Source organism: Cynocephalus volans, chromosome 4 (assembly GCF_027409185.1).
Source record: "Cynocephalus volans isolate mCynVol1 chromosome 4, mCynVol1.pri, whole genome shotgun sequence".
NCBI classification, from domain to species: Eukaryota; Metazoa; Chordata; class Mammalia; order Dermoptera; family Cynocephalidae; genus Cynocephalus; species Cynocephalus volans.
In genome coordinates, this window is record NC_084463.1 from 78,766,657 (window position 1) to 78,789,633 (window position 22,977).

Consider the following 22,977-nt stretch of genomic DNA (forward strand, 5'->3'; position numbering starts at 1 on the left):
GTTTATCAATATATGTAATTAAAAGAAGAGAGACAGGAGTGTATTGGAAGCATTTATTTCAATCAGAGTTTCTCAAAGTGTGTTCTGTGGACCTCTGTCTGGCACCTTAGCACAAATTAAAGGAGTGGCATCACACTCTAATAGTAATTAATCATTATTTTCCTCACCAACCTGTGTTCACATTAGAAAATGCCAGTTTCACTCAAGAATGTCCTTGATGAAACAGTAAAAACTACATTTACTTAAATCTGACCATTGAATGCTTATCTTTTTAATAGTCTGTGTTTCATAATAGGGAGTATGCATAAAGCTCTTCTGTATACCAAAGTGTGATGGTTGTGTCAAGGAAAAGCCGTCATGTGATTGAGTTGTGAGCTAGTCACTTGTGAACTAGTCACTTTTTACTGAATACCATTTTTTAAAGAAAGAATGACATAACTGTGGTCATTTGGTCTTGTGTACTTGACAAATATTTTCACACACACACACAAAATGAACAAAGTGAGCCTATCATTTCAAGGAAAACAACTGACAGGATATATTTCCAATGATAATATTTGAGCTTTCAAGAGAAAAGAATTTTGGAAAACTGGTATTTTCCGCTTTGGGCTTGACCAAGTCTCAATACTTAAAGATTTTTCTGGTTTGATTAGTGGAGACTTTAACAGATTTTCTTTCCAATATTGTACTAAATGTTTCTACATTTGGAAAACTTGCAAAGCTCAGTGAATCAATGTTTTCTAAATGACGAATGATTAACATTACAAAATCATGCACGGATAGAACTATCCATTCAAAGTACAGGACAAATCAGTGTATTTTATTGTAACGACATAAGAAGTTTATTGATAGATTCCACATTACAACAAACTTTTAAAAGCTAACACTTGTCAAATTTTAGGATAATATCAAAGAATGCCCCAAATTATCTGCAAAGACTATTAAAATACTCCTCCCTTTTCCAACTACATATCTTTGTGAGGCCGAATTTTCTTTATGTAGTTCAGTCACCACAACATCCAGTAACAGATGGAATGCAGCAGATTTGAGAATCCTGTTAGTTCTCTGTAACTAAGCTAGATATTTGCACAAACTTAAGACAGTGCTACTCTTCTCACTAATTGTTTTTTGTTTTGGAAATTATAGTTTCCAAAAGATTTATTCATGTTAACATGTAATGGGTACATTTTTATTTTTCAATGAATTAATAAAGATATTTTAAAAATTTTCTTTGACTAAATTTGTAAAATGGTAATTCTTGATAAATATAACACATAAACAAAAGCTTTTGGGATCAAGTATCTTTAAGAATATAAAGAGGTCATGATATCAAAAAGTTTGTGAACTCTTATTTAAGTGAGTGTAACAATTCATGATTTTAATTCTGATTACAATAGCTTTTCTTTTCTTTTTGGAAGCTGGCTTGTACAGGGATCGAACCCTGGACCTTGGTACAGGAACTTTTAAGTTTACCTATATACATTAAAACACAATCTTATAGTCAGTCCTCTTTTTATAGTCTTAGGGATTGACAAAACAGAGCAGAGGAAAAGTCCATGAGCACTCACTATACAGATCAGATCTATTTTCTATTCCAGGCCAAAATTAAGACACAGCTGCTCCTTTCAAAACTAGGAATAAAAACTTCTGTTCTTTGTTTATGTTTTATTAAAACTACAGATTAATTCCATGTAAAATCAAACATTTTAATTTGCTTAGTTGTGTTCCTGAGAGGCTGTGTGAAAGGTACTTTCTCAATTTAAATGAGAGCATGAGTTCTTTTTATTTTTGACTACTCAGTGTGTAAAGTATTGGTTTTCAGATGGCTAACTGCTTATAATATGTTTTATAAATGTCTAGAAATCAGTTGTATTTTTCTCTGATTCCTCTGAGCTGGGCAAGTGACTTGTATTTTATATATCATTTGAAGGACCTGAAAACTACCCTGTCATTCTGCATTCCATTAGGATAACCTAAGCCCTTTGATTTTATTACAGTCAAGCTGGTTGATACTGAATACAGAGGCTTGATTTAAAATTCTATTTGTCCCTCATATATTAAGATAACTACATTCACAGTATATTTTTTTGTTTCTCCAAAAAGACTAATAGCTATCAACCATCTACTGAGTAATATTGGAATGTTATATAACTGTAATTGTCCCTAATAGGAATTTTACTTTCTGAAACTCCCAATTTTAATTTCTTTTAATCTAATTAGTACATAATTTTAATAGGTAAAGCTTTCTAAAATTCAAGGAGAGATCTTATTGCACAGTACAGAAACTTAAAAAATTGTGTAGAAGTAAAGCCCTCTTCCTAATACTTCTGTGGGACTGGATGTTATAATTAGTGGTAGAAAAGTATATTGTCTGTATGTTAAGAGAGGATTATTGAGATAGGTGGTTAATATGGACTTGCATTATCTCAGGTACAAAGACTTAAAGTACTTTCATCATTTTCTTGGGTCTTAGCTAAAAATTTTAATAGCATATTCAATAAATATATTTTGTAGCTCTACATCTCTAAAAGTGCTCAACACTTAAAAGCTTGTAGAGGAGCTATTGTTGCCCAAGATTATTGTCACAGCATGCAATATTATTACTGAATTCTAAGAAAGTAGTACAAAACATGGGAAATTTAAGGGACTGTTTGTTTTAACGACATAAGAAAAAAACATGGGAATCCAGAAGGTACTTGGAAGGTAGCAGATTGATGTCCAGGACTGTGTTTAATTTATTAGTTTAACCTTTTGGTGTTTCTAATATGGATACACAGAACTTTAACTTCCTTAAATACACAGAATGCTCTTAACCTGTTCAAGGAAAAGAAAACGGATACAGAATCCTATAGCCAGACTTCTGTCTCCTTAATTCAATTCAGCAAATACAAGTATATGAGAATCTATTATTTTCACTTTGCTGTGCTATAATGCTGCAGATAATGTGGTAGAAATTGATTCTACTCTTTGAGGAGCTTACAGTCTGAAAGGAGTGATAAGATAATGATATGTGGTAATACTTATAAGTGACAGAAACAGGATTTAATTGTGAAATCTTAATAAGAATTGGCTTAAATTCATAGAAGAGCTTAGGAGTTGGAGGGAGTGGAAGGAGACCAAAAGAATTGGTATTTGAGATGGTCTTAAAGGAAGAATGGGTAGGATTTCAATAGAGATAAAAAGTGAAGGCAAATTCTCAGGAAATGCTGGTTCAAATATATCTACATTCCATAGGACACAGAAAATACCTGTCATATTAAAACTACCAATTACCTTTTTGATTTACAGGTGAATCTAGCTTTATTGATTTATGCTATTCTGTGGCATTACATGGAAAATGAAAAAGGGGGAGTGTTTTTTGCTTCTTGCCTCTGTGTGACACTGAACATGAATGTGATTTTAAATTTACTTCCAGTTTAGGTGATTAGCTAGTAGTACAATGCCAAGAGATGATGATATAAAGACTGTCCTAGCCCAGTATTTGTTCTTAATATTTCCACCTTGGTAGGTTTGTATCACTTTGTGGTTGTATAGGGTTCTAGTGCTGCGTTAAAGTGGTCATTTTGTTTTTAGAAGCTTGCTACTCTGTAGTCAGTGTATAAATATAAAAACTCGCCTGCACTTTGAACAGGTTCACTATGTGTTCTAATGAGTAAAATTTAAGGGATTTTGTAACCAGCCAAGGGAAACTTCATTTAGAAATACAGCTATACATCAGTGCAAATTTAACTTATTAGCTACCCTTTGCTATAAGGATATACATTTTAAATTATTCATACATTTACATTTTTTTAGTGCTAGGATGAGGTCCATTCTTCTCTGAGTACTTAACTGCTTCTACTACAATGAGTACTACTGCTAATTTCTAATAGTAATAATATGCATGGCTACTAATGAGAGTTGCTTGATGATGATACGTCATATTATTTTTTGGAACTCATGTTTGAAAAGCAAAAGAGAAGAAACATACTATTATTCAAATGATCATTACATAAAACTTTCAAAAAGCGACCAGAAGTTTACCTCACACTGTAGGCCATCCTAAGTTGAAGTATTCAAAGATGAACAAGGTATGCCCTTGCCTACGAGGAAATGCTGGCTCAGTAGGAGAGAAAAAGGAGGTTAAAAAAATAAAGAAATTCCTACAACACAGTTGATAAATACAATGCTTTTGAGCGAAAATGTTTTGTGTTTTCAGATTAAAAATTGAAATATGTATGTATTGTTGAAGAAGGCTAAATTTCACACTATTAGTAACAATATCTTTACAGTGTTTCTCAAGTGATTCTACCCAGAATTGGAGCTGTTTCAGGAAGGACTTATAGCCTTGGTTTTAATAGCTCAGTTAAAAGGAATCCATTTTTGAAGTCTTGGGCCCTTAGAATGGAATTCCCCACTCTGAAGGGGAGTTTTGAGTGGTTTTTTTTTTTTTAATATCAGTGAGTTTCTGAAATACTCTGTAGTGCCTGACTAGGCTCCTGGCACTCAGTGGTTCTCTGAACCACTCTATCACCAAGTAGGAGGAGAGTTGATGGTGTGATGTGGAAGATTCTCATCCTTGGCGCCATTGCCATTTTCTGCCTCTAGATCTTTTCTCAGTAAATCACCTTAAATCTTAGTTATTATAATATCATAAAGGTCATTACATATTTTAACCTAACATAGGAGAGAAATCTCAATTTTTTAAAATAGTGTTTTAGATTTTTCTTCTACGGATGATGGGAACAGAATGTATATTCCAAGTAGTGGTTGATATTTGAAGTTGAGTTTACTGTAAAATTACCAATCCATTACAACTGATCTAATTTAAAACCTGTTTTCTGATTTAGGATTAGAGAATTTTTAAAGCAATTTTCCTGTGTTCCTTTCCATTTGCCCTTACCCCTTTAAATGTATAGTGTCATCAATTTCAACAAACCAGTCATATTGCCTGAAATTATCTACCAAGGAATAAAACACGGCATCAGCATTATTTGATAGCATAGAACCAACTGTCCATCCCTGCTCTTTTTTGCAGTTTCTGCCAAAATGGAACATCTCTTAACAGTAAAAGGAGTCAATAACTAAAATTTACTATTGTGTTGACAATTACAGTTGGCTTTCTTACATTCACACCTAAAAAATTTGTTTGGGGCATGTGTTTCATATTTAAGATATTTTGTCATTGTGGTGTGTTCAGAAAAAAATGTTGAAGCTATTAAATAAATTATCTTCTAGGATTTATTTTAATAAAAATTATGGAGTTAGTATGCTCTTGAGTCAAATTTCACTTTGCCAGAAATTTTTGTATGTTGAACAGATTTTTTTTTTAAAGATCTCTTTTTTAAGTGTCTCCATGTGAAATTAATTACACATTTTACTGTTAAAATTCTTCTCTCCTATAGAGATAGATAAATACATTAGCAGCCATTACATTTCAATGGGTAGAAGTGCATGTTTTTTGCTTCTCCATTTTCTAATGAAATAAACTAAAGAAAAGATAAATGAAAATTAAATTTAGTAATTTATTTTAAAGCATTTAGTAGCTTAAAATGCAGCAATTAATTCTCTTTGGTAGTCAGCCTTTTAGGGGCAAGTAATTTGATGATTAGTTCTAAAGATACAATTTTAAGAGTTCCTAACTTCCAAGTATCTTAATTTTCTATTGGGATTAATTTACATAGAGTGATCTAGTAAATTGCTTAGCTGTTCAGTGTCAAAATAAGTAATTTTCTAAATATAATCATCTTTATTCTTTCAGCATTTTGTTTTCCAGAAGATAATTACATAATGGGCTTATGTAATTCAACTGATGAATTTTAAGCATAACTTCTAAAATATAATAAGCTATAATAAGATATATGAAAAAAGAAACTTCCTAATGGTAGCATTCTTGAGACTATAACCCTTGTAAAATAATCACTTAGAGCTGTCATGTAAAAAGTAGGAGTTTCTACTTTATAGCTAATTTTTTCTTGATTGAAATTATGGAATTTTATGGAAAAAAATAAGCAAATTCTGACTGTTGCCTAAGATATTTGAAAGGAAATCACAAAGCTATTACTGTTTGAAATTTCTTAAATATTTTATACCTCTTTTTATTTTTTAACGCTAGAGTCAACATTTTAGATAATTTTCTTTTTAGTTAATGATTTCAAAGTTATCATCAAATTAAGACTCTAAAGAATATCTTCTAACGTTTCTGTTATTGTAGTTAGTTTGTTGCTTTTATTAGTTTCATGAGTTTTAATATCCAAATCAATTTTTCAATTCTGTGAAGTTACCTTAATATGTGATTATTATGCTTATGTTCATTCCTGAATTTGTAGCCATTTTGTATCTTTACATTATCCCAGTAGCTGAAATCAGGACTGAACAACTCTCTGAAATAGCATTTTACCACAGAACCTTTGGCAAGGATAGAAATATCCTAGATTTGCATTGTACCCATTAGCCACAGGCTATTAAACACTTGACATGTGGCTAGTGCAATTTAGGCTCAAAAATTTTAACTTTATTTAATGTTAAGCAACTTAAAATTTAAATAGCTACATGTGGCAGGTGACTGCTGTAATGGATAGTACAGCTAAAGAAACTCAAGGGCTTGTTTTTTTATTTTAGTTTTTCACAGAAGCTAAATAGGGTTTATGATTTAAAGGCCATTGTATAAAATTCAGTATAATCAGAGTCACTTATTTCCAAGAATAAGATATTAGCTTTATCTTAGATATTTAAAGAGAAGGAAACATGGCAATATTACTTCTCAAAATTGGTACAACAGCAGATTATTTTTGCATATAATATAGAACAACCTTTGAACTTTTCAAGTAGTATCTGTTAAGAAAATATAGGTATTCTAGTTCGGGTGAGTGTGTGGGTGTATGTGGGTGTGTGTTTCAACATTGGGGGAAATGGGCAGAAGAAAAATAAAAATCTTATTTTGTATTGTGCTTTGCATTTCTTACATTTTTATGTGTTTCAAAGCTTCCCAACAAAGGGGAAATCTACAGTCTAGAATTTATGTTATTCTCAGTTGTGAGGGGAAAATATTTCTCATCATGAAAGAAACTCTTATGATTGAGAAGGGGCTGTGAAAGGATGACTTAAAGATTTAGTTGGGAAAAGGCAATAATAAGATTTGGCATCTGCTTTAATGCAGGTTTCTAGGATAAAGAGTCAGAGATAATTGCGAATCTGAGCCATGGTTACTGGTGTGCAAGATGATTTTATAATGTATAGAAGAAAGTGAGGAGGAACAGCTGGTTTGGGGTAGAAAGTTAGTATTAAACATGTTGATTTTAAGGCTAATATTATATCTATATGATGTCACAAAATGCCCCAAAGCCAGACTGAAGGGTAGAAAAGAGCCAGCGCATGGCTAGATATTAAAGATTCAAGAGTCAGTTGCATGTTTTACTCATTTTCATACCACAAGCCCTCTTTTTTCCTCACCCACTCTACCGTCCTCCCCACACCACCCCCTCCCTGCCCTCTGCCGCCAGTATGGTGACCATAACAAATTTCAGTAGAATTTTGTTTGTTTGTGTAAAGAAGGTGAAAGCTATGGAATAGAATGCTTACATGAGAGAATGAATATTTATGAGGAAAGAAATGCAAGGAACATCTAGGAAAAGTGTAAAAGTAAGCGGTCAAAAAAGTTAGTGGATTGGATGGTTTGTATGGAAGCTGAGCAAGGGGAGATACAAGGAGGTGAGATAGCTAGGGAGAATCTCAGCTGTGATCTGAAAAGTCTGTTTACATAAAAAAACAAAGAATGGTGGTTTCCAGAGGCTGTCATGGGTAAGAGGAAATGAGGAGTTGCTGTTCAGTGGGTATAAAGTTTTGGTTATGCAAGATCAAAAAGTCCTAGAGAGATCTGCTTTACAACGTATATTTGTAGTTAACAATATGGTATTGTATACTTATTTGTCAAGAGGGTAGATCTCATGTTGTGCGTTTTCTACCATAAGAAAGTGAGAAAGGGAGGAAAAGCTGAGGAAAGATATTACGGTTTGAGGAAAGATATTAGAGTTTTAAAATGAATCTTTTGGATATAGTGCTATCCTATTTCTTTTGTGTTTGATCTTAATGACTTTAAAACCATACAGAGATACAAAGTGGGTGGAAAAAATTTTTTCAGAGTAAAATGAGTTTAAAGTAGAATTTATGAGCTGCTTTGATAATTTTTTAATTGTTTTTCTCCTTTATATACATATACAAAACAGCCATCTGAGACTGTAGTAGAGTCCTCACCAGAAAAGATGCTCCTTATACAGCAGCAGGGACTAGAGCAATCATTTCAAAATTATTGAAGAAGGATACATGATGATAAAACTTAAAAATTAGTTTTCTCTTCTGTTTATTGTATAAACACTTCTCTTAGATCAGGCCACAAAATCTCTCTCCCGGGCTATCACCATAGCTTTTCAGCTGTTTTTTCTGTCTTAGGCCCAGGGGCCACATCATGCCCAGAATTACATTATTAAAAACACAGATCTGATGCACATTTCTACTTAAGAATATTTTACTACAAATAAACATATAATAAAAAGTTTCAAACACATTTTTAGATGCTGTTTTTCACTTTTGAAATTAGTGGGTTAGATAGACATGTTCTAAGCTGATGAAAATAAAATTGGCAAAACATTTTTGTTAGCGTATTGGCAGTATGCAACAAGAAGTTTAAAGATATTTATAACCTGAACCACAGTAAATTCACTTCTGGGAATCTTACTTTAAAAACTATCTTAAATACCACAAAATATGCCCCAAATCTCTTTTTGTAAAGATGTTCATCATAGCGTTATTTATAATAGTGAAAACTGTACATAACTAATATCAACAATAGGGAAAGGAGCGAGTAAATAATCATTGCTAAAATGATTTCCTCCCACGTCATTTTTTTATATGCATCTGCTATGGTATACATCGTATGCTATCATTAGTTGTAGGCATTTCTGCCAGTTCAGTCTTTGTGTCCCCATTGTGCCTAACACATTGTAAATGCTCAATGAATGTTTGCAGAATAAATGAACAAATGTTGACACAAATGAAATTGAGTTTCAGTTGCCTCTTATCAAAAACTGAGATGTTATATTTGTTTAAATTCACTAGCTTGCAGTTCCATATATAATGAAGATGTATTTCAGATTTAAACCTCCCCCATTCCAGAAAATATTTTTGTAGGCAAAAATAACAATTTCAAACATTTAAAGGTAAATTAAGTTGATAAATGAATCAAATTGTGATTTTTACAAATTGGATTAGAAATAAAATCATTGTTTCCAAAGTTCCATTGTATACTTTAATGTAAAACGTTCTATGTGTTTTTCTCCCCATTTTCTCTGAATTCTATCTATTTTTCATTTTGAAACTTCTGCTTATTTCCCTGTTGATATTTTTCTCCTTGAACCTATAAATTTCCTTCATAATCAGTTTTTTCAACTGCTTTGTTCTTTTGAAATTATCAGTTGTCCAAGAAATTGGTTTTCACATACTAGTTCAACTTATGTAAAGAGTGTTTGAAATTTTATGTTCTATTACTTACAGAGGCTGGCAAAGGGAAGAAATCTACTATTTTCTTTTAAATTCTTTTTCTGGGTAAATCTAGATTATGGTTGATGTAGATAAGTGTCTTAGTCCGTTCAGACTGCTACAGCAAAATACATTAATTTCAAAACAACAGAAATTTATTGTTCACAGTTCTGGAGGCTGGATGTTCAAAAGCAATGCTCCAGCAGATTTGGTGTCTGGTGAGAGCCTGTTTCTCATAGATGGCACCTTCTGTATCCTCACATGGCAGAAGGGGCAAACTCTGTGTCCTCAAATAGTGGAAGGGCAAAGCAGCTCCCTATAACCTCTTTTATAAGGATACAGTCCCATTCATGAGGGTAAAGCTGTCATGACTTAACCACTTTCCAAAAGATCCCACCTTGTAGTACTATCACATTGGGTATTAGGTTCCAACATATGAATTTGGGGGGACACCAACAAGAAATACCAATATTAGAAATTCTGAATTAATCCATTTTATGTGCATTTCCTCCAGTCTGACCAGTGGGCTGTGATCTATTTGTCATTACTTTATAAATATAACCTTAATTCTTTCTGAAACTCTCACAGTTTAAAGCAATCATTTTATAACATATTGATTTCAATAGAATCCTGGAAATTGATGAAAATGGTGTGCTAAGCTCATAAGGGCAGGGACCACATCTGTTTTCCTCACCCTGTATCCTTTGGCACAATATCTGATTAGGCTCTCAAAAATGTGTTGCTGAATGCCTAACTGCCTACTTTTGCCAGTTTGTTTTGTAACTGTTTTCTAATGAAGTAAGGGATTTAAATAACTATTTTGTGTGTGTGTATGTGTGTGTGTGTGTGTGTGTGTGTGTGTGTGTGTGGTAGGGTTTTTGACTGTGAAGAACAAAAGAGACTCAGGCTACCTACTGATGGTGCGGGGGGTGGGGTTTGCATGTGTGTGTGCGTGTGAGAGAGAGCGAGAGAGAAAGAGAAAGAGAAACCATGACCATGATTAAGCTTTACTTTCTCTAGTGAATCGTAGAAACTCTAGTGGGTTTCTCCTTAGAAACAGTTTTCTGTTGATACATATCTGGTGCTTCTTTATTGTTACACCTGTTTCCAAATAATATTTTGTTTCATTCTCTCTGGCAGATTGATTGCTTTCATATAATTCTAGTACATAGTTCAGAGACAATCTTACTGGTCCAGCTAATTACCTTCAACTCTATTTGAGCAGAACTTTTACATCAAGGCACCCATGGCTGCAGATCAGCTTTTGTTTTAACTGGTTGCAATCTTGATCTAGTCAGCTGTGGCCAAGAGATAGGGTCATGTGAAATAGATATTGCCATCCTCAGGTAAAGAACCACCTAGAGTTACTTTCTCAGCTTATAAGTTTCCTTGTGAGGTTTTGGTCGCATCTACAGCTTAATTCACTCTTTTCTAATAGACACGGGTTCCGATGTTCCTCAATTTTCCCACTCAGTCTTTATAATCTTATAGACTATGGCACACTGTCCATATTTTTATGTTACAGTTTTGAAGGGCACCTTTTTCAGAACTTTAAAATACTAGTTTAGAGAAGTCAGTCGCCATTTCCCCATCTCATTTCCTGGCTAAGAAAGGATTCAAAGCATGAGGGCCTCCCTCTGACTATCCCTGCCCCTAAACGTACCTAAGCAGAAGGAAGCTCTTCCCTGATTGGCATTTTCGTGGCTTATATATAACCACATTTAAATGAAGACACCAAAATATTTTTCAATTTAAAATAATTTAACAAAAAATCAAAAAGCTTAAAAGTCAGCACTTAGAATCATTAGTACTAATTGGCAATCTATAATACTAATAGAATAGCAAGTAGAACAATAAGAATTGCTGTATTCTCCATTTCTTAACTTCTATTTCACCAAGTTTTACATTTTTTCTTAAAATTTCAAAACTTTATATCAGATATGTTTATTGCAGTTTAATTCAGAAGAAAATTCACATGTCAGGTAATTGCTTTGGCGAATTACCTGTAATCCTCTTTGAATTTAACCTTTTCTTTAGTTTTCAAATTGATGCTAACAGTACATTAGTATGCTATTGGGTACAATTTTATTATGGAGGTTAATGGTTTTTAGTCATGTCAAATATGGGCTGAAAATCTATGATGATATAGAATGTGACTGAGGGAAATGATAGTTTGAGGAGCCTGTGTTGTACCCAGCATTATGATAGTTTGACCTTTTGTCTCATCCATACAGTGGCTTTATGGTTTTTTGGTGGTTTTTTTTTTTTTTTTTTTTTTAATCTGAGATCCAGCACTTATTCTAGCTTCATATAATTTTATTTATTTATTTATTTTAGTACCTTAGCAATAAATGTGTACCAATTTAACTTTTCTTAGAAAGTCATCTTTAATACATAAAACTTTTCTTTTAAAAACAGGATAAAAGAGTCAGAGTATCTCAACCCTTGACAAGAGGACCAAGTGCCTTTATTCCAGAGAAGGAGGTAAGTTTATGTATTAAAATACATAAAGTGTGATTTAAAAAAAAACTTAATTGTATCAAAGAATATCTCCATTTTTAATATGGAAGTAAAAATGTGTTTTGCTCTTGAGTTTCTTATTCATATGTCAGAAACCTGTAGAGTTATTTTCTTTTCAGCTTCATTTAGAAGTTTAAGTGTACAATAATCTGTCTCATTTTAAAGTTAGGTAGTACTGCAAGGTTAGAACAATATAAATTTAACCATATTTAATTTCAAATATAACTTTTCTGAACAAAGTGACTAAAAATAATACAATTTAATATTAAAAGGAAGGTTTTAAGTTTTTAAAAAGGCCACTGTTTTACGGTGATTATAGGTTACATAAATGTTAAGAAAAGTTATTCTGAAATGAAAAAGTGAGTATCCCAACTAAACCTATTAAATAAAATGTAATATTATATCACTAGTAGTTACTCTTTTCTCTTGATTCTAAGCCTTTGATTGGACAGGATGTCACAGAATCTCCAATACAATTCTGCACCTTTGGTGAGGGTGGGGAGTCAAGATGGTAAATGCAAGAAAGAAAGGTTATAAAATGACACAGCAAAGACTATAATCAATACAAGGTTTGTGTCTATTCTGTGGGTATACGTCTCTTTGAAAGATCACAGTGATGTGTAGGACCTTCTTAGATTCCTAGATGCCTCTCAGATATAATGGGCCAAGAAAAGTTTAAGAACCACTAATTAAGGAGTTTTTCTCTGCTTCAAGGAGTTATTAACTCATACTGAATATAGTTATCCTGAATACTGATTCACTGTTTACTACAAAGATATCATTTATCTTAAAGCACCAGGATTATTCCTGTATTGTTCTGAATTAGTCCACAGATATTTATAGAGCACCTATTATGTGCCAGGCATTGTCTTAAGGGACTAGTAGAATTAGAATAATACCAGATCATTTTCAGAGTCAGCAGTTCTTTCATCTTCAAATCACTTTTTTAGTGACTTTACCATTGAAATGAAAATCCTAAGTGACAGTAACAAAGCTCAGTAACAACAGCTGATCTGGGTGATGTCCATGTGCTAGAGAAGCTGCCAGGCTTATGCCTGTTTCCCTCAGATAGCTTAGGGGCTGCTCTTAGTGGAGTGATTGACGAGTACATACAAAGACTTCCTGAAACACAGTCATTTTCATGGTATGTATTAGAAAATAATCTGGTTTTCAGGTTCTGTTGCATCATGTGAATCTGTTAATGTATCTCAGGCATTCAGTTGAACACAACACAAGAAACTTACGCTGGGAGAAAGCAAAACAAAAACAACAGTATTCTATCCCTAATTATGCGTGGTTTATATGGATCCTATTGTATTTTTAACTGTCATTTTGGTCCTGGTAGTTGACAAAATGGAGGGAAATGGGCAAATGAAAGTATACGTGGCTCCATTATATTACATCATTGTAATTAACATTTCCTCACAATTTACACTTTTCAAACATTATGTTTCCTTCAGGATTAAATTTCCCTCAGTCAGTAGTGCCTTTGTATAATTTGTACTTATTTTTCAGAAAAGACTGTGAAGCCAGCTTAGAAAAATAAAAAGAATTTCTTAATATCAGTGGATCTTTGGAGAGACCATTAGTCTGGACTTTAGGAGATCTGGATTTTTAGACCAGACTCTGCTATTAATGAGGTACATGAGCTTGAGTTTAGTCTTGAATATGTTTCTTTATCTCTAAAATAAAAACATATTCTTAAGTCTAGAACTCTACTTCTAAAATAGAAATAAATAATGAACCAGTCCTAGAACTGCGTATCTCATATCCAGTAAGTTCCACAGAGTTTGATCTACAAGGTGTTAATAAGCTCTTAACACTTTCAGAGCCAATTCTGGGTATGGTGCCCAAACTGTCATTGTGTATAAAGATATATATAAATAATCTGTTTTGGAGAAAGCTCTTTTGATTTCCTAACAAGAAGGAAGTCCATTTTAAGAACTTACCTTGTTTTTAGTAATTAATATGATAGGCTGAAAATAGGAATGACAATATTTTAGTACTTTTTTAATTTCTCAAATAACACTTTCCTACAAATTATCATATATTCCTGTATTCCTAAAAAAGCTTCAGAAAGCTGTTTTTAATGTGGATTAACAAAAGTAAGCAAATGATCAGACTGAAAATATTCATCTAAAAGTAATGTGGTTAATTATCTTCATAGGTTGATGAGATGAAATTGTAAATGTATGTAATCAAATGCTGCTTTTGCCTCACCACAAATTGGTGTGACAATAGCCAGGCAAGTGGGCCTTGAAAAATCTGCCTAATGTGCCTGGCAAAACAGATGGAGGCTTCTTTTCTTCAATTTCATAGCTGTGTGTATAATGTTTGATAATTTAACATTTGTTGTTTAATAAATTGTGGTACCAGAGCCAAAAATGAATGGTGCTTTCTTTTTTATTTCTGTTTCCAGTACGAGTAACTGCATAATTTCAGGGTCTGTTAATATTAAATGAATATTGATTTGCCTCAATAGTGGCATAATTTATGTAAACCAAGGATGTGTTTATGTCTCAATAGTTTTATTGCTTTGTGTTTCTTGGTTATAAGGTTGTCCAAGCAAACACAGTGGATGAACGTACTAACTTTCTTGTGGAAGAATACTCTACGTCTGGTCGTCTGGACAACATCACACAGGTCATGAGTTTACACACTCAGTACCTGGAGTCTTTCTTGCGGAGCCAGTTTTACATGTTGCGCATGGATGGTCCCCTTCCTCTACCAGACAGGCACTACATTGCAATAATGGTAGGTGCTTATTTTTCTATTTTTTTCCCCATTTTCACATAACATTTTCCGCACTTATTCTTTCTCCATTCTGAAATTATGCATATATGTGTATGTAGAGCTAAGTATAATTTTATGGACATAAGAATTGAAGAAGCCTGTGGCCTTTTAGATACTAAGTTTCTTGAATACATTTGAAATGCTTGAAGCTACTTAATGAGAAACATTTAACTTTCAGTAAAATCATTTTCCATGTTTAATCTCATATGATTAAAGATGCTTATAGTGTCAAAATAATATCCCACAAGTTTTGTTTTTGCTCTTGATGTCTTGTTTTGAATTTTAATAAAAGCACAAGTTGTTTATGACATTTTTCTTAGTCATTTTAAACTTAAAGGATATCATTAATTTGGCCAAATACAAGAAAAGTATCAGCATTAATGGAGAATCTGGGTAAGAAAATAATTCTTAAATAAATTATAGCAAATAGATAAAGTATGGTTCTTAAATAAATATGTTTAAATAAAGTATAGTTCTTGTTACAAACTGGTTGACTAGTTAATGTTATTGGCAGGTGGTGGGGGTCAGGTAAGAGAATTATAAATCGGGACAATAGGCAGAAGGAATGAGAAGGGTAGAAAGAAACAGTGCTACAGTTGGACTGTTGAATGAAGAAAAAGATGAATAAGAGCATAATACAAGTGCTGTATATTTGGAGGGGTTAGGGGAACAGCTGGTGTAACAGAGCTAGCAGAGATAGCCAGAAGTTAGCAGATTAGTTTTTTACCAAGTTCGATTTGATTATCTTTATTATATTCTCACTAGAGTTTTAAACAACAAAAAAAGCAGAATTGTGTGTTTTATTAAATGATGAACTTTACTAAGACTATAAGCTTACGGTTTTGACAACAGTAACGCTGAAAGTAGACTTAGAATGCTTACAAACTAAGAGAGAAACAAGATGTAGGGAATAGAAAGAATAAAACAGTACTATTTTACTGAGACGCCACCCTGAGGAAGAGAGGTCAGAAGTCAGCTTTGCACAGATTTACTAAATTGTCAGCATTGAGGCTGATTCTGACAGCTTGTGAAAGAAAAGGGTCAGTGAGTTTCAGTTTCATTTGAGTAGGATGATCTATACAGATATGAGTGAAATCACAGTTATCTTAAAGGGGATATAAGAAGTACCCAAGTTAGCATGAATTCTGAATTGTTAGAGTACAAGTTAATGGGATTTTATTAAATAGAACACAGTAGATGTATTTCCCATAATGAAATGGATGTGCATTTCCCTAACATAGCTAGGAAGTGGGCTCTGGGTTAATCTACACCAACTTCTGGGTTAGAAAATAATTGGCTTCATGTGACAATAATTTGCTTATACAAATATCAGGATCATGTATTGATTCAGGAATCTATTACAGCACTGTGATTGACATTTTAGAAGAAGGAGGACTCTGTAAAAGAGCTATTGGCTATAAAAATTATTATCTAAATTATTTGTTTAGAAATAGTGGAATGAGACTCTATCATGATTGTTCTATCAACAAATTTTTCTTTGTGCTTTAGGCTGCAGCTAGACATCAGTGTTCTTACTTAATAAACATGCATGTGGATGAATTTTTAAAGACTGGAGGTATTGCTGAATGGTTGAATGGTTTGGAATATGTACCCCAAAGACTGAAAAATCTTAATGAAATAAATAAACTGCTAGCACACCGACCCTGGCTGATCACGAAAGAGCACATTCAGGTACTGAGTGTTTCTTTGAAATAAAAAGCAAGTTTTTCTACTGATTCTAAGAGTTAATTTTTAAGTATTTTGCTTAACACTTAATTTTAAGCGCTTGCATATTAGGAACTTGAAAAATAAAAAATAGTCTATTAATACGTGTAGAAAAGATAAATTAGAAAGTCAGTCGGTTTAATTTAAGTGCAAATAAATACTTATTTTTAAGTAGTCATTAATTAGGTTGTGCAAATACTTTGAGTGTCTGAGAAAAATTGGTTTCTATTTCAAGCAGTAGGTAGAATACACTAGCATGATAAGATGACTTGGTTCTCGTCTCTACTCTGTTACTTACAAGTTTGTGCCCTTAGTGAGTTAACTTCAGTGGGCCTCAGTTTTCCCCTCTGTAAAATGAGGAGGCTAAATTAGTTAAGTTCTAGACTCTTTTCTAGTTCTAACATTTCATAATTTTAAGATTCTCAGAAAATGACTTTGCAACTAAAAAGTTATTTACCAGCTGGTGTGTGAATGCTTAAATGCCTGTAGAAACTAGAACTCAGATCAGAAATAGAGTTGTTGGATTGACTAAGAACACATATTTCAGAAGGAGCTTCCATCAAAGGCCTACAGAGTGAGGTTATTATACAATATGATTAGAACTGTGCTTGGTACACGGTAGCTATTCAATAAATAGGAGCTATTATCTAAATTACTATCAGTCGAAGCCTTAGTTATTTAAAATCTCTGTTTCTGATGCATAGAAATGTCCTTGTTTTTTAGATCCTCTTATTAGAACACATTTTTGTTTGGTATTTGCCCAAATATCAAACAAAATATGTTATTTAGTCAAACGTAGCTTTTGTCGGTCTCTATACTCACAGATTTTGATGATCTCAGAATTTGTGAAGCACAGTGCTGTCCTAAGGTTTATGTTCTGATTTGATAATATTTTAAAGGAATTTAATATTATTTTTATGTCATATCTTAATTACTGTGTGCCATGTGCTTTTGTGGGCCTAAGAAGTTGTGCTTGGAATCAAGTGCAGGAGAGGCAAAGGGTAATTAATGACAATAATCAGAGCACAATAGTGTGTGAACATACAAATAAAGATAATGAGATCAGAAGGTTTCTTGAAAGAGGTAACATTTCAGCTAGGACTTAAAGAATAAGTGGGAGTTTTCAAGAAGAGGTCATTTCAGAGAAAGAAATCGAGTATGCAGTATTATGGTACATTGAGAAAATAGCTAACAGCTTCAGGTTATTGAAGTATAAGGATGTTTATGTTAAGGTGGGGGACGCGGAGTGCGAAAATTTGGGATTGTATTGTATTACCCAATGAATACTGTATTAAAGAATTTGTACTTAAAAAAAAAAAGAATTTGTAATTTATCCTCAGAAACTTATGGTCTCCAGAGTTATGTAATGGTACCTCAGAGGGTGCACAAGACAGTCCTTCGAAATATTAGAAAATATGTGTGTGTGTATATTCTTATCCTTTTAAATTTCTGTATTTGTATATTTTATAATGTTACTATTATAGTATGTGTATATAACTATTCTATATAAAATATATTTTATAAACACATATTAATTTATAAATATACATGTTATCAGGGGTTATGTCTCCCAGTTGTTACTATTGCAAGTATGTATATTAAAAGAGCTTGGAAATCACTAAGATAGAAAATCAAGAATTATTAAAGATTTTTGCTATAATATAAAATATTTGGTGATGCAGAAGATAAATTATGGATTAGAAGCAGGGAGGCCAGTCACAGTAGTACAACTAAAAGATAGTTTTTCTAAAAAAAAAAAAAAGCTGTGGGGAGATAAAGAGAAGGGATAAAACTATTCTTTCTCTCTCTCTCTTTTTTTTTTTTTCTATTGACAAATGATTGTAGATATCTGTGGGGTACAGCATTGAATATCAATACCTGTGTGCAGTATGTGATGCTCAAATCAGAATAATTACTGTATCTATCATCATACAATATAATCATTGTTTGTGGCCCTTTACCAGAATCCTCTGGTGGACTCAGTTCCATTCTCTCCTTTTGAAAGTTCAATGAATTATTGTGATCATTATATCTTTCATTCTTTTTTATTTATTTGGGTTTTTTTAAGCTCTCACTTATGAGTGAAGACATCAGTATTTCTCTTTCTGTGCCTGGTTTATTTCTCTTAACCTAATTTTCTCTAAGTTCTTCCGTATTGCTGCAAATGGCAAAATTTCATTCTTTCTTATGGCAGAGTAGTATTCCATTGTGTTTATAAACCACAATTCCCTTATTCAGTTGTCCATCACTGGACATTCAGGTCGGTTCCAACTCTTAGCTATTGTAAATAGAGCTGTGATAAACACAGGAGTGCAGGTAATCCTTTGACATGATGATTTCCATTCTTTTGGATATACACCCAGCAGTGGGATTGCTGGATCATATGGCAGTTCTATCTGTAGTTGTTTGAGAAACCTCCATACTGTTTTCCATAGTGCCTGCACTAATTTACAGTCCCACCAACAGTGTAGAAGGGTTCCCCTTTCTCTGCATCCTCATCAGCACTTGTTATTGTCTGTCTTTTTTATTTTGGCCAGTCTAACTGGTGTGAGATGATACTTCAGTGTGGTTTTGATTTGTATTTCTCTGATGCTTAGTGATGTTGAGTATTTTTTCACGTATCTGTTGGCCACATGTATATCTTCCTTTGAGAAATGTCTGTTTAGCTCCTTTGCTCTTTTTAAAATCGGGTTACTTCTTTTTTTTTTTTTTTTTTCTGTTAAGTTGTTTGAGTTCTTTATATATCCTGGATATCAATCCCTTGTCAGATGCGTAGTTTGCAAATATTTTGTCCCATACTGTACACTGTTTTTTTGCTCTGTTGGTTGTTTCTAGTGCTGTGCAGAAGCTTTTTAGTTTGATAGAATCCCACTTGTTTATTTTTTCTTTTGTTGCCTGTGCTTTGGAGGTCTTATTCATAAAATCTTTGCCCAGTCCTACTTCCTGAAGTATTTCCCCAGTGTTTTCTTTTAGGAGTTTTATAGTTTCAGGTTTTGTATTTAAGTCTTTAATCCATTTTGAGTTGATTTGGGCATATGGTGAGAGGTATGGGTCTAATTTCATTCTTCTACATATAGATATCCAATTTTTCCAGTACCATTTATTGAAGGAGGTAGTCTCTTCCCCAGTATGTGTTCTTGGTGCCTTTGTCAAAGATCAGATGGCTGTAGATGTATGGGCTGATTTATGGGTTTTCTACTCTGTTCCATTGGTCTGTGTGTCTGTTTTTATGCCAGTACCATTTTTGGTACTATGGCTTTGTAGTATAGTTTGAAGTCAGGTAGTGTTATGCCTCTGGCTTTATTATTATTTTTTTTTTATCAATATTGCTTTGGCTATTCGGGATCTTTTGTTGTTCCATATGAATGTTAGACATTCACAGACATTTTCTGTGAACAATGTCATTGGTATTTTGATGGGCATTGCATTGAATCTGTAGATTGCTTTGCGTAGTATGCACATTCTCATAATATTTATTCTTCCAATACAAAAGCATGGAATGTCTTTCCATCTTTTTGTGTTCTTTTAAATTTCTTTCAGCAGTGATTTGTAGTTCTCATTGTAGAGCTCCCTCACCTCCTTGGTTAAATTGGTTCCTATGTATTTTATTTTTTTTGATGAATATTGTAAATTCACTTGCTTTCTTGATTTCTTTTTCTGGTAGTTTGTTATTGGAGTATAAAAACACTACTGATTATTGCATGTTGATTTTGTATCTTGCAACTTTACTGAAATTGTTTAGCAGCTCTTAAGAGTTTATTGATAGAGTCTTTAGATTTTTCTCTATAGAGGATCATGTCATCTGCAAACATGGACCCTTTGGCTTCATCTTTTCCAATCTGGATGCCCATTATTTCTTTCTCTTGCCTGATTGCTCTGGCTAGTACTTCCAATACATGTTAAATAGGAGTGGTGAGAGTGAGCATCCTTGTCTCATTCATGTTCTTTTCTCATCCCATTCAGGATATTGGCAGTAGGTTTGTCATATATGACTTTTATTGTTCTTGAGATACTTTCTTTCTATACCTAATTTTCTGAGTGTTTATCATGACACTATGTTGAATTTTGTCAAATGCTTTTTCTGCATCTATTGAGATAATCATATGATTTTTAAATCAAAATCCTTGATTTTGTTGATGTGATATATCACATTTATTGACTTATGTTGAACCATCCTTGCATCCCTGGGATGAATCCCACTTGATCATGGTGTATACTTTTTTTGATGTGTTGCTGTATTCTATTTGCTAACATTTTGTTGAGCATTTTTGCATCTGTGTTCATGAAAGTATTGGCTGTAGTTTTCCATTTTTGTTGTATCTTTGTCTCATTTTGGAATCAGGATGATGCTGAATGCATAGAATGAGTGTGGGAAATGACCTCTGTTTCAATTTTTTGGAATAGTTTGAAGGGAATTGGTATAAATTCCTCTTCAAAGGTTTGATAGAATCCAGCAGTAAATCCATCTGGTCCTGGGCTTTTACTTGTTGGGAGACTGCTGATTACTGCTTTAGTATCCTTGCTTATTATTAGTCTGTTTAAGATTTCTATTTCAACTTGGTTCAGTCTTGGTAGTTTGTATATGTCTAGAAATTTATGCATTTCCTCCAGTTTTCAATTTGTTGGCATATATATAGTTGTTCATAATAGTCTCTAATGATTCTTTGAGTTTCTGTGGTATCAGTTGTAATGTCTCCTTTTTCATTTCTGATTTTTGTTATTTGCATCTTCTCTCTATTTTGTTTATGTTCTGAGAAAAGCAACTTTCTGTTTTTTTGACCTTTTGTATCATTTTGGGGGTCTCTATTTCATTTAGTTCTGTTCTGATCTTAATTATTTACTTCCTTCTACTGATTTAGATGATGGATTGTTCTTGTTTTTCTAGCTGTTTGTGAAGTAGCATTAGGTTGTTTATTTGAGATCTTTGATCTTTCTATTCTTCTAATGTAATTGCAATAAACTTCCCTCTTAGTACTGCTTTTGCAGCATCCCGCAGGTTTTGGAATGATGTGTCTTTATTTTCATTTCTTTTAAGAAATTTTTTTGATTTCCTGTTTGATTTCTTCTTGGACACATAGGTCGTTTAGCAGCATGTTGTTTAATTTCCATGTGTTTGTATAGTTTCCAGAATTTCTCATCAATTTCTAGTTTTAGTCTGTTGTGGTCTGAAAGGTGCTTGAAATGATTTCAGTTTTTTAAATTTGTGAGACTTGATTTGTGACCTAACATGTGGTCTATCCTGGAGAATGTTCCATGTGCTGATGAAGAGAATGTGTATTCTGTAGTTTGTTGGATGAAATGTTCTGTACATATCTGCCAGGTAGCCATGACTGTTAATGTGCTGGTGAGCCACTGTGGCAGTGGCTCTGGTGGACTACCCACATGCAGGTGGTGTGGCATGCTGCTGCCTTCTGTTGAGTGGGCAGCTGCCTGCAGCTCCTGCTTAGGTTCCCAGGCATGCTCCTGCCTTCTGCCAGGTGGGGGAGGCAGCCTGCAGTTCCTGGTGAGGTCCCTGGGAGTGCTTTGTGCCTTCTGCCAGGTGGGGCAGGCTGCCCAAAGCTCCTGGCCTGTATTAATTATTCTTCATGAGAATAAGCAGGACTTTGTAGCTGGTAGAATGTGAGGATGGAGAAAGGAGGTGGGACAGGAGAATGACTCTCAGGTTTCCTCTTTCTTGACATGAGCATACACAGGCTGAGGACAGAAGATTATGACATTTGCGGGGTGATGTCTAGTTACTGAAGGAAGTACAGGTCTGCAGCCCAAGATAAAGGGTGAATTAAAAGTAAAATCAGGTAGTTATTTACAGATAAGCAAATATCAAGTTGAAGGAATGAATGCTCCTTCCAGGAGATGCTGTACAAGGAAAGAAGATCATGGATAGAATAGGGTAAGCCCACATTGTAGAAATGAAGGGGGCTGGCTGTGAGGCAGATAAAAATCCATCTCAGGATAGAAAATGTACCAAAAAAAAAAAAAAAAAAGTGGAATTTTTGAAGTTAAGGATGAGTAATTTCAAGAAGGGAGGAAGTGAATAATATAAATTCTGTAGAGATCAAATAGGATAAGGACTAAAAAATAGTCATTTGGAAGATCATGTGTGATCTTAGTTAATGTAGCTTCAGGAGTTTACTTGAAAAACCAGATTTTAATTTTTTTAAAAAGTCAAAGTGAATGTGAGGTGAGGAATTAGAGATGGTGAATGTTGACTATCCTTTCAGGTTTAATAGCAATGATAATAATAATGCTAATCCTGAAAGACTGGCAAATGCATTGTAAATTCTATCAATCCTTTTGGAAAGCTTTTTGGCAATATTATAAAAAGTCATAAAAATATTAATATCTTTTCCTTTAGAAATCCTATTAAGAAATGTTTTAAGATATGAACAAAGTTATAGCATGAGGATGTCATTTATAGTAGCAAAT

General features: G+C 33.3%; 1 protein-coding gene across 1 annotated transcript in view; it reads left to right on the top strand.

The window, feature by feature from the left end:
* Nucleotides 1–22,977, top strand: part of SESN3 (sestrin 3) — a 60,949-nt gene that overhangs the window by 24,582 nt on the left and 13,390 nt on the right. The window contains exons 2-4 of the mRNA XM_063093675.1: nucleotides 11,932–11,997; nucleotides 14,590–14,787; nucleotides 16,336–16,518. Of these exons, the coding sequence (XP_062949745.1) occupies nucleotides 11,932–11,997; nucleotides 14,590–14,787; nucleotides 16,336–16,518 (447 nt within the window). The remainder of the gene's footprint in view (nucleotides 1–11,931; nucleotides 11,998–14,589; nucleotides 14,788–16,335; nucleotides 16,519–22,977) is intronic.